This window comes from Misgurnus anguillicaudatus, chromosome 10 (genome assembly GCF_027580225.2).
Source record: "Misgurnus anguillicaudatus chromosome 10, ASM2758022v2, whole genome shotgun sequence".
NCBI lineage: Eukaryota > Metazoa > Chordata > Actinopteri > Cypriniformes > Cobitidae > Misgurnus > Misgurnus anguillicaudatus.
In genome coordinates, this window is record NC_073346.2 from 2443837 (window position 1) to 2456294 (window position 12458).

Consider the following 12458-nt stretch of genomic DNA (forward strand, 5'->3'; position numbering starts at 1 on the left):
CCACTGTGGTAAATAAAAAAGAGACAATCTGCCCTCTTTGGATTTTAATCCTCTGGACTGATCGCGTGATCTTTGATAATGTAATATTGCGTGAACATTTGATAATGTATGAATCCTGGTTCTGTTGTTGATTTGTTGCTGCTGTTTGCACGTTCAAATTGATTAAAATGTTTGTATTGTTTTTACCGAGACTCAGACAACCATCAGCTGTATTTTTACTCATTGACAGTTTAATATTAAAATCTTATCAGTTAATGGTTAATGTTTGGTTAACAAGCTGCGGTTGTCAGTTGGGAAAACAAACTATTCCCATTCTAAAGCAATAGGAGTGTGTGAGAAGTTTGTGTATGATATTTTGTCATGAGACTTGCCAGAACTAATCGGAAGTTTGACGTGCCACTATATTTGAATTTGGCACTGGCTTGTTTTGAGTTTGTGTTGGTTTCATTATCGCTAAATAAGTTCACAAGATATTAATAGTTTTCTCATGTACACATCATTTAGCTTTTTATCAACACATTCATTATGGATGTATGTGCTTATATTAGCCAAAATAGTGGCATGATTTTTCATTTTATAATTTGGACTATGTTTAGCTAAAGCAAGGAAGTCATATACCGTATACATATTGTGCAGCATTTTGGTGAACTCTTTAGGTTGTATAAGTTCCACTGTGTTTTGTAAGATGATGGCAGTAACATGAATGCTTTCATTGACTTTAAAGAGGCTTATAAAGGGTTAACTACATCAGCCTGAAAGACAGAAATGTGAGGAATGTGCTTTCCTGTGGGACAGGGGCTGTTTAAATAAGAAGATTTGTCTGTCTGTCTTTTGGGGTTTAAAGCCAAAAACAGCCCAGATTGGGACAGGAAGTTCTCACCGTGGACTGGAAAACAGCAGCCGATCACTATCTGTGTTTCAAATGTCTTTGTGTGCTCAAAGAGTGCTGACGATTTCTTACTTTGTTTAGTGGGTCTGTTTATTGAATTTACTCCAACTCCTTTTTCAGAACTTTGACTTTTATTTATTTTTATCAGATTCAGTTAGCATGAAGTTTTTATCTAACGTTTTTATTTAACTTTGATTTATGCCACAAAAAAAAAACAGAATAACCTTACATTACTCAACCTTACATAGTATTAACAGTTTAAAACGTACATGATTATGCTTAACAAGCCAATAACAAGGGAAGGTATTGACATCGTAAACTAGCTTAGTTCAAACCAGTGGTTGGGTTGTCTGTATTTTGGCATTTTTAGTGTACACAGGTGAATAAGCTATAACGGAAACACAACAATTGTGCACATATCTGACTAGGGAACAATTCTGACATCAAAACTAGCCTGGTCCAACCAGACTCTCGTACATTAATTTCATTTGTACATAGAGTCTGGCCACGCTCCATTGCAAACCGTTACTTCCGTTAAGGAGGGTCCTCTGTTGAAGTTTAAAGTGCCCATCTTATGACAGCTTTTCCACAAGTTAAATATGTGTATGAGTTCCATAAAGCATGTTTCAAAAGTTGTTTGCTCAAAATATCTTGTAGGAAAAGATTGTTACCCATCTCTAGGAACCTCTGTTTCAGGGCATTTCAGATTGTGCCGTTTTGAGCTAGTCATTACATATTTATGAGCTGCTGCTCCTTTGATCACGCCACACTACTAACGTCATGTGCATAGTGATATCATGAGCAGTACAGACCATACTGTGTTATTATTTTATATATTATTATTATTAACGGTTTATGTTGCCAACAGACAAATCATGCAGAAAAGTATCACAATGATTCTAGAGTCAATTGTGATGTAGCAGTCTCAACAATACACTCGTTTTCCCTGGACAATGCTAACATATTCCCGTTATAAAACATTTTCAAATGCATTATTTTCGCAAATTACAGAAATTAAGACCCGGCGGGGGATTTATACTGCTTGTGGGCCGCGTGCTAATTGCTAGAAGCTAGCGGGAGGTCCGGACCGGAAAGTTATAAGAGGCTCGGGGGTTAGCCACGTCAGAAAAGCCGGGGCGGTTAGGCACGGTCTAGGTTAGTTTGGCAAAAAAATTTTAGTCTGGCAAAGCACTATTACTTAGTTCTTGTAGAATTGTAAAATAAAGCCGTTAAATATTTTTTTAAACTTTCGAAACCACGCTGTAAACTATCTAGCCTGCAAAAATATCTATATAGCCTACTGTTTACAACCAATTTTAACATTACTATACATTTAAAAGGTATAATTTACGGGATTAGCATCAATGTATGATCTCTGTTTTGAGATACAGATGCTCTAGCATCATAAATGTAGTATTTTGTGACAGAAGATGACAACATGCAAAATATAACGTGACTTCTCACCTTTTGTGTTGATACAACGATCGCGAATCGAATCCAGTCTGTTTCAGATGTGTGAATGATCCATGAAAGTCCAATATAATACATCCATTTTTGTCCACAAATGCGTATAATCCGTGAAATATAGATACATAGTCTGTTGTTTACATCAGATTTCGCATGAAGGTCTTATCGCCTACAATCTGATGACTGTTTGCGTCGTAACACACTGTATATAAGATTACTCCGGGTTCCAATAACCACGCGTTAAAATTTTGTTTTTAAAAGTAGGCGGAAGTATAAATCATAATATCCAAATAGCGCTGTTATTTCAGAGAGACATGATAACAGCATAGAGGGTATCAGCGAAGTGACTGACTGCTCTGTGCTCTCTCTAGCTCCTGGTGGGTGGAGACCTGCAAGTTGGGTGGGGGGCGGGAAAATTCAAACTGAATGTGACGAAACGGCTAGTTACGTAACAACGGAGCTGAGTTTGAACTCACGCAATCTGAGACTTAAGGCAGAGGCATTCAGAAACCTGTAACTCACTCAAAACAGCATGGATGGATTTTTTTCCAAGTTTGTATGCGCGTGGGAGCATCAGAGACACAAAATAACACCCCAAAACCCAGAAAAAGTAAGTTTTTCATAATATGGGCACTTTAAAACTATTGGATCTGCCCAGAGTCACTCAGGATCTGCCATAGGCGATTGCTATCGTGTGTGGTCGTGACATATATCATGCGCCGAAACCGGACGGAAACAACAAGTCCGAATAATCAGACCAACAAAACTTAGGCTGGGTTTACACTTTACATTAACATGCGATCTCGGTGATCATCAGTATATCAGGACACGGCGCGTTTACATTTGTCCACATCAAAGTGGCTTCTGTATCCGGATGTGTGATCGGATCCCGTGCGGGGAGACGCGCTGGATGAATAGCCGTCAATCAAAATGGGTACAGCTGTCTTTAGCCACATGATTTAGGGTTTTCGCGCTAACCGCAATCCCGTATTGTACAGTTCTACTGAGAAGCCAACAGCAGAGAATAACTAGCAACCCCAACAACCGTGATGTTCACATTTTAAGCGTTATATTTAGCTTTAAAAGCCTTATCTTTAAAAGCCTTATAGCGTTCTCACCGCAGATGAATGTCCTGTTTAACTTTACCTGAACTTGACTTTCACCAGCATGCTTTAAATCAACAACAAAATCCGTGTGAAACATGACCGACTCCACTGTTTTATTCTGCCTTAATAACGGGCTTTTGGCTCTGCCTGAACTTATATGTATATTTACATTTTAACCTTAAACTGTTGTTAGTTATTTTTCCTGGTAATTTTAATATGATTTAATTAATAAGAATTTCCTAAATTTCCTGTTCATAGTGCGTAAGAAGTAATGTAATTTACAAACACATATAAGTAACCTTGCATAAAACCAACACTGAATAAATGTATTTGGTTAATGTTATTATGGTTTGTACATGTTTTAAAGTAACTTAAATGTGTTAAATGAGGCAGAAACAGCCGATTGCCCTGAAAGAAGCGCAACATTATTTAAAAATATACTCAGGTACTTAATTGCCTGTGCATCGACTTATTATTGAATCGATACCCAAGCAAGTAAATCAATATCGAATCAAATCGAATTGAATCGAAGCCTCAAGAATCGAAATCGAATCGAATTGTGAAATTCCTAACAATACCCAGCCCTAGTAGTGCTGAAGCAAAATGAAAATTAAGCGGAAGCACGTAGGAGGGCGGAGCCAGGCTACATCAAGAGTACAGTAAAAAAAAGAAAAACAATAACTTCAAAATGTCAATATTTGTATAGCTGATTTTTGACAGATTTTAGTGTTTTGTTACACAAACACTCATTTGTCCATTATTATTATTTTTTTTTTCATTTCATAAGGAATATTTTTCATGTACAGCCCTGTAATGATGCTGTTTCAATTGCAATAGTTGATCATTTGTGTTCTGTGCAGGTCGAAGGCTCCGGGGAAAAGCTTTTTACTACGTCTGTGGGAAAGTGTTTTGTGAAGAGGACTTCCTGGTATGTTGTCTTCCAGTCTTATTATATGGACTTTGCATGTCGGAAGTCCGGGGAGTACAAATAATAGATGATATTGTATATAATATACGGATATGTGGTTATTGGTGACAATATTACTGGCATTACAGAACAGAGTTCTGTTTAGATTAGGGATGCTCCGATCAGGATTTTTGCAGCCGATACTGATTCTTCAAGCTGATATTGCAAGCTCTTTGATGACTGTAACTGTTAACATTTTTTCTAGATAAAGTAATACCACAGATGTTGCCTTTGGTATATTACTTAAGCAGTAATTATGTATATTATTGTGTTAATAGAGAATCAAATAAAAAAAGCACAACAAATATTTCTTCTGCAAAGAGACATTTAAAATGCCTTTTTAAAAGGTTTATGTCTGTTAAAAGTAATGAAAATAAAACACTTCACAGTCTTTACTGTATGAATTAAATATACAAGCATTCGTATAAAGTACAACAGTAAAGAGCAGAGAGTGATTTTATTGAGAGATGAATTAGGTTACTGTTGCTTTAAGACGTGAGAGAGATTGCTCTGTTCACGTGCACTGATGACAGGCTGCTGTGTGTGCGCGCGGCGGGTGTACGCAGACAAGAGCAGCTGTGAGGAAAATGAAAGTTTAAACTGTCAAAACATTAAAACCCATGCAAATAATAAACTTTTGGCATGAGGATGCATTTGTCCACGATAGATATGTGTTGTATACGCTGTTTTATGGTGAAAACGTGTTGCGCTGTTAGGACCATAGCATGTCCTCATAAAAATACTAGTGATGTTACATTTGAAGCGAGGCTTCGGAGCTTGTGTCGAGCAAAAGTGGGCGTGCCAGATGAAGCATCGATTCGAAAATTTTGTTGTTAACGTAGAAATCACATGACCAGTGACAAACGAAGTTTCACTTTCTGCTCAGTCACATGCGCTCTTTGCTTTGCGTGTCAGAACGTTCGAACCACAGAGGTTTTTTATCAGTTATTTGCATTATTCACATTTTAGTCCCACATAATACTGAATAGATAGTATTGTATGTAGGCTACATATACTTGTGCGTGTGAACATTATTCAATAAAATACAGTATTGAATTGTATGAATATTAACTCTTATTAATTAATATTGACATTTTTGCCAGATTTGAATAAGTAAATAAATGTATTATATTGATCCTTCACACACATGTTGTCTAAGGTTTATTTGTACCCATAATATTAATATTCATCTGAATTTCAACAGCTTCACTGACGGAGCTTCTTCCAGAAGTGACTGCTATATGTTTTATTAACCAAAAGATGGTGCTGTTTTCGAAACCCTCGTTAAGGCTTCGAATCACGATAAGGGAAGTATCGGTGCTTCATAGGATGCTTCATTTCCTCATCACTAGAAAATACACATTCAACAGAGAAATCCAAATCTGTCGCACATGAGCAACGGGTTATAAAAATGCTCGCACTGCGTAAAAATAGTCTCTAATTGCAGCCACATTCAGGGGCCCTATGATGGCAAAGGTAAACAGAAAGATCGGCAAATTTAGCGAGTACCAATCGAGTCATTTAATGCCGTTATCGGCCGATACCTATCTGCGGCCGATCGATCGGAGCATCCCTAGATTAGATAATTAAATGATATAGTTATTAATCTAGCAACTTAATGTAATTGTTACAACTTCTTAACTGATGGCACAAAAAGTTTTCGAAATCAGAATAAATTTGGCAAATCAGTGCCATGAGCATACAGTATTAGCCAATACGTAAAAGTTTATGGTCCAGGTTTTGTGGATTGAGAAGAGTTTACCTCAATTTTATACTTCATATGTGTAACATGCATCATGTCTGCAATACCCAAAGGAGTGTAGCGAAGTAACTACATATGCCAAATTGATGTACAGTATGTGTTTCTTCCAATGTATATCCAGCTCTTAATGTTATTGTAGCAGCTTAAACTGGGGTTGCTTGTCTTTTGGTGGGGTCATATTAAGTGAAATAGCTTTCCAGTCACTACAACTTTGATTTGTTTGCTTTTGTTGTCTTTAAATTAGAAAACTGATTATGTCTGAGATGTAAACATTGTGTAAGTGAGGGGTTTTCAAACTTTTTGGGGCCACAAGTGACACCTTACAGTCTTTCAGACAAACACATTTTCAGTTATTTTATAAAATTGTAAAGATCTTCCAAGTTTTTTAACAGTTGAAGGTGGGGTCCGCTTCCTTCGGGCCCGGGGAATGTGCATCCATCCTTTACGGGGGTAATCCACACGGCTCCAGGGGAATATTAAAGGCCTGCTGAGGGTAAATGTTATTTGTTTTTAAATTTTGGTGTAAATTTCTTTATTTTAACTCTGACTGGCGTTGTTTTGCCCCCAACAAACATTCACTACGCTGTTACTTTCTCATGAATGCAGAAGAGTCCAAGATGGGCCGTTTCTGGAAGCATCGATTACATTCAGAAGGCCTGTATTTATGCCACTGGAGCCATGTGGATTTACTTTTGTGAAGGATGGATGCACATTTTTTGGGCTTGAAGGAAGTGGACCCCATTTTTAACCATTATGAACTCAGCCGTTGAGGGTGAGTAAATCTTGGGGTAATTTTTATTTTTGGGCAAACTCTTTAATTTCCATATGAAATCAAAATGGACAATTCTGCAGAATATTGCAGTGTTTATTATAAACTATGTATCCTAGTCTTTTTTTAAATAATAATAAGAGTAAGAGTATAGGTCCTAGCCATATCTGCCTAGAAAATCGCAACTTTTAATTTTCCATCTGCCTTAGTACACAATATAACTACAGTAGAGTAAAGTTTTAACTAGGAAAAAATCGAAACTCTGGTTATTTTTGGGTGCGATGCTAAATGGTCTAATCAGATTCAATGGATTATGCTTAGCTATATTAAAAGTGGTACCGCCACACCCGAAGATCGGCTGAATGGATTCCAAAACGGTAAAAATCAAATGTTTAACTCTAGGGGAGCATATTTTCATAAAAAGTGGAGTGTCCCTTTCAAGTAAAACTAAAGCAAAGTTAGACCTGCAATATGTAACTTTATTCTCCATCACCATCTCTGTTTGAATCCTAAAATTGCATTTTACATTTTACTTGTAAAGTTATTATTTTAACTTAGATTTAGATGGTGTCTGTTTAATTTAAAGGCACCATTGTGGTGGTCTGTGTTTGTTTTAGTTGGACTTGACTCTTGGCTTGCTAGCTTTTTTAACTGTTATAACATTGTGTGTTTAAAACATGTTTGTTATGGCAAAAAAAACAATGGTACAATTATATGGTGGTGATTAGCACATAAAGTCTAAAGATCATCATCTGGAAAATGTATGGATTAATTTAGTGTTTGCACACTTAATGTTTCAATAATGTGATACAGATCCAGCACTCTCATAGCAGTTTGTCATTCTGAAGAATTTTAAAACACTGACAATTAAAGATGAACCTCATAAAGAATCAGAGTATGAATCAGAACAATGGTGACAATAAAACAAAAGGCTTCATGCTGCAATGCATGCTGGGTATTACAAATCTTATCCAGGACTTCTAGAATGCACTGATGCATAAATAATTAATGAACATTTTTACTATTTTTTTTGTCACCCTTGTTGATATTCATTCTCTAATTCTTGATGTTTTGTATGTCTAATATACACAGGGGTTCATTTTTATTTGCATTGTCTTTCAAAATGACAAACTGCTATGAGAGTTCTGGACCTTGCCCTGTAGTATCACATTATTAACAGAAGATGATTCTTCTGATGAGTGAGCAAACACTAAATTAATAAATCGGTTTTCTAGATGGTGATGTTTGACATTATGTGCTAACCACCAGAGAATTGCACACTTGGCTTTTCTCCAATATGCCTTAAACACACAAAGTTATATCAGCCCCCAAAAAACCTAACAACTAAGAGTCAAGTCCAACTTAAACAAGCACGGTCACCATAATGGTGACTTTAAATGTAATCGAGTCTACAAGTAAGATGTAAAATGATGTATAGCGCTTTTCACAGTTCTTCTTTGTTCCAAAGCAACTCTACATGAAATAGAAACAGGGAAAATACAGACAATCATGAATCAATAAAAGCATGCCAGTTTTTAAATAAAGTTTAGAATTATTTACAGTGGAAAACACAAGCCATGCCAACTATTTCCTTTTGTAATATTCGTTTCACTTGGAAACATGTTATAATGCGGAAGGTCAATCGTGACTTTAAGCATATGCTTACCACAGTATGTACTCTTAGATGCTATTGAATTATTTATAGTGTACATTTTACAAACATAAATACTTCAGACCTGCTTTAAATTTATTCAAGTTATACTTTTCAGTTTATCCCAAAAGCTTTTTTAAATCAACAGTAGACTGGCATAGTTCTTGTGACTAAGATTACTTCAAGTGCTTCAATCTCTGTGATGTTCTCAATAAAGCTATACTTAATATAATAATCATTGTATTTTTTTCAATTTAGCGTAAGCTTAACTGTGCTTTGAAAAAATGTCTCCATGCCTGCCATTTAGCAGCAGGAACGGTTCATTGTGCTTTGAGTGAGTGCTTTATGACCATTTGTTGCGATGTGTCACACTCATTATAGGGTCCCCATAAGATTTTTTTATAATACAGCACAATTTTATAATTTTATATAGTATATTATTTTACGGACCCCCTGGCTATGGATTGCGATCTGCCAGGGGTGCCCGGACCCCACTTTGAGAACCCCTGGTGTAGACTTTGGCAAATTAAGTGATGGAAAAGGACTAAGAGTTGGTGTGAGGAGTAAACGCTTCTATTTTTGTTTTTAACAGTATTCTGGGTTCCAGCAGTCTGCTGATAAATGTAATGTGTGTGGACATTTAATCATGGATATGGTGAGTGTGCTGTATTTTCATAAATTGCATTAATATGTCAAACTAATACTAATAGTACAGTAAACTGCTAATATGCAAGCTCATAAGCAACCGATTAGAAGTGAGAATTGTTATATATAGGAATTATGCGCTAATTCAAATTTTTTCTTATTTAGTCATATTAACATTGAGGACACAAAGATACTGTCACCATACAGATACCACCAGGCTTGGAGAGTAACAGATTACATGTTATATTGTACATTTACTGTACAATGTAACTGTTATCCATTACAATTAGGTCTTTAACAAAATAAGCAAATTAAAGTTACATTTACTAAAAAAAATACTATCAGGATTACAATTAATTTACTTAAAAGACAAATAAATTAATTTTTTGACATAATGCAGTATAGCACAATATAATTATTGGGAAATACAAAGACCATTAGAGAAAGTGTAATGGTCAACTTGGATCATGTGAAACACCTCAGCCAATCAAATTTGTGAAACCTGACAGGCAAATAATTATTTTTAGTATATACAATAACACAGATCATTATTCAATATCTTTTAGTAAATAGTAATGCTACACATTTGCTAGTGGTACTGCTGTAAATGAGTCCTGACTGTTGACTTTCCCTACTTAAACATGTTGCAGATTAGCTTACAGACCGTCATTTCATTAAATGATAAGCTATTTGCTCACGAAAGCACTTTTTTCGGTGTAGCAAAGAAATTTCTTAACTGTATCGTTACAGCTATAGTAATTATAACATTTTCTGGACGTATTTGGTTTTAAATGGAGACTAAATATTTAATACGGCTAGATTATACAGATTTTCTCTTGACTCTTTATATATGTAGTACTTTGAAGTAGTCCAGTAGTAATGAGAGTGCATTACATTTATATTGTGATTTTATTTTTATGAAGTAATTTGTATAACAGAATACATGTTTAAGTAGTCCTCTACCAACCCTGCACACAGCACACATAACTGTTGTTTAAACAGACCTCATGAGCCTATGTAGTGTGTAACACGACTCACATGTTGCCCTTTGAGAATCAAACTCGGCAATTTCGAAGAAAGGCGCGTCTACACAAATGCGGCCATTATGCAGATATGAAAGCCAAAAGTCTCCCTCAATTCCTCAGTATAAACAGGAAGTGGATTTGTTTTGATATTTTTTAAGGCTATATCCTGACTATTTATGTATATATTATACACATTGTGCCTTTTGTTTGGCAGCATGTTAACAAGTTTGTGCACCTCAGATCCTGCAGGCGCTGGGGAAGTCTTACCACCCAGGTTGTTTCCGCTGTGCCATCTGTAATGAGAGTTTGGATGGTGTGCCTTTCACTGTGGACACAGAGAACAAGATCTACTGTGTCAAGGACTACCACAGGTGGGTGCATGCAGGTCTTATATTCTCATATTGCTTATGTGTTTGTGTCAGTTTATTGTTTAAAATGGTCTGCAAGTGTGTGTTTCACATATGTAACGTGTGACCTTTTGATGCGATGACGTAATGCGTAAGGCCACCCTGGCGCGGCACACGGCTAGTGCAAGATGAGAAGTAGTGGTTTAAAAGTACAGATTTTTTATTTTTCTTGGTGAAAATGATGATAGTTTCACTAGATAATACCTTTATGCCTCGGTTGGGATGGTTTAGAGCCATTTGAAGCTGCATTAAATCTGTAAAATGTTGCAGTCCAAAAAAGTCTATAAAATTAAGAAAAATCCTGAAATGTTTTCCTAAACAAACTTAATTTCTTCTTGACTGAACAAAGAAAGACATCAAGATGTTGGATAACAGGGGGGTGAGTAGATTATCAGGATTTTTTTCATTAAAGTTGGATATTTCTGCCTGCCTTCATTTTAAGGTGGTGGTTTGCAAATACAAAGCTTTCTGGTTTCGCATTCAGTTTTCACATTTATCACATCTTCTTGAAAATAAGATAGCCGGGGTCTTCACTCCAGCAGGACACAATTGATGGAGAGCAAAAAATATAAATAAGTAATGTCTCTTTATTGACACTTTTTTAAATCAAGAAATTTACAGTTGCCAAAACACAAAGCCTATATTTCTGGAATAGTATTGTATCATACTCTGCTCTTTATTACCATCATAACTTGGAAAGGAACAATTAACACCAGATGAATACAAAAATAAAACTATAATTTTTTCCTTTAGCGAATAATAGATATGTTCTATGTGTTGTGAAGTATTCTACATAATTTCTTCAAGCGTTTTCCTACCAGTAGTTTAATGTACTTTAATAGTGATTTTTATTGGTGCTGAGGGTGTGTATGAGAGTAAAAGCCCTGCTGCTCTCCAAATTCTTCTCATGCGTACTTTGCAGTGAACTGGGTGATTTCAAAACCTCAGACAGTCTGTCAGATGGTGACCATATGCAGCTGAAATTAACGCATGGAAGTAAATGCTGCCTTGTCACTCTTTCCGTCTGGAACTATTCTCAAGCTTAAGAGCCAAAAAAATCTGCAGTCTAGTCCTATCTACTGTTTTTCCACGCACTATTGAAACTCTGCCTTCATACACTTAAACTTTATTTGGACACAGTAATAAAATATATATTTTAAAAGAAAGATAATCTTAAAATAATATTATTTACAAATAAGAATAGATGGCACAAACACATAACCTGGCCTACACTTTTAAAAATAATGCCACAATGTCAGTTTTACAAGCAGTTCTTTGTAGTGGAAAAAGCTAAGGAAGAAATGTTTTTGACTAAATGGTTCTTTGGGGAACTAAAAATGGTTTCTGAATTACTGTGAAGAATGTTATTAGCACCTCTATTTTCATAAGTGTAACCCCAATGTATCTCTGATTATTGTTACTAATATTACTGATTATTCTGATCTCTTGTTTGAAGAGGGTGGGCATCAAGGGCACAGCACTCAAATGGTTCAGGTAGTACTTGGAAGGTCGGACTTTCTTTGTCAGCTGTTGTGACTTTAAGTCCTCCTCCGCTCCTCTTACCTGTGGGGTTCCGCAGGGCTCAGTTTTAGGTCCTCTTTTATTCTCTCTGTATCTGCTACCGCTAGGCTCAATCATCAGGAAGCATGGCATGTCTTTCTATTTTTACGCAGATGATAGCCAGAATTAAATGCCTTTTAAAAAGAATGGAACTATCAGAACATTGCTTGAGTGTCTAAATGATATACAGGCCTAGATGTCTCTTAACTT

At 36.0% G+C, this 12458-nt stretch overlaps 1 protein-coding gene across 3 annotated transcripts in view; it reads left to right on the forward strand.

Moving 5' to 3' along the window:
• The window catches only part of LOC129448117 (LIM domain-containing protein 1), a 43794-nt gene that overhangs the window by 24895 nt on the left and 6441 nt on the right, over window positions 1-12458 (forward strand). For 2 of the 3 annotated variants that reach the window (XM_055210231.2, XM_055210230.2), the window contains 3 exons: window positions 4323-4390; window positions 9204-9266; window positions 10522-10652. In XM_055210231.2, coding sequence (XP_055066206.1) covers window positions 4323-4390; window positions 9204-9266; window positions 10522-10652 — 262 coding nt within the window. The remainder of the gene's footprint in view (window positions 1-4322; window positions 4391-9203; window positions 9267-10521; window positions 10653-12458) is intronic. The other variant, XM_073871795.1, reaches the window with a different exon arrangement.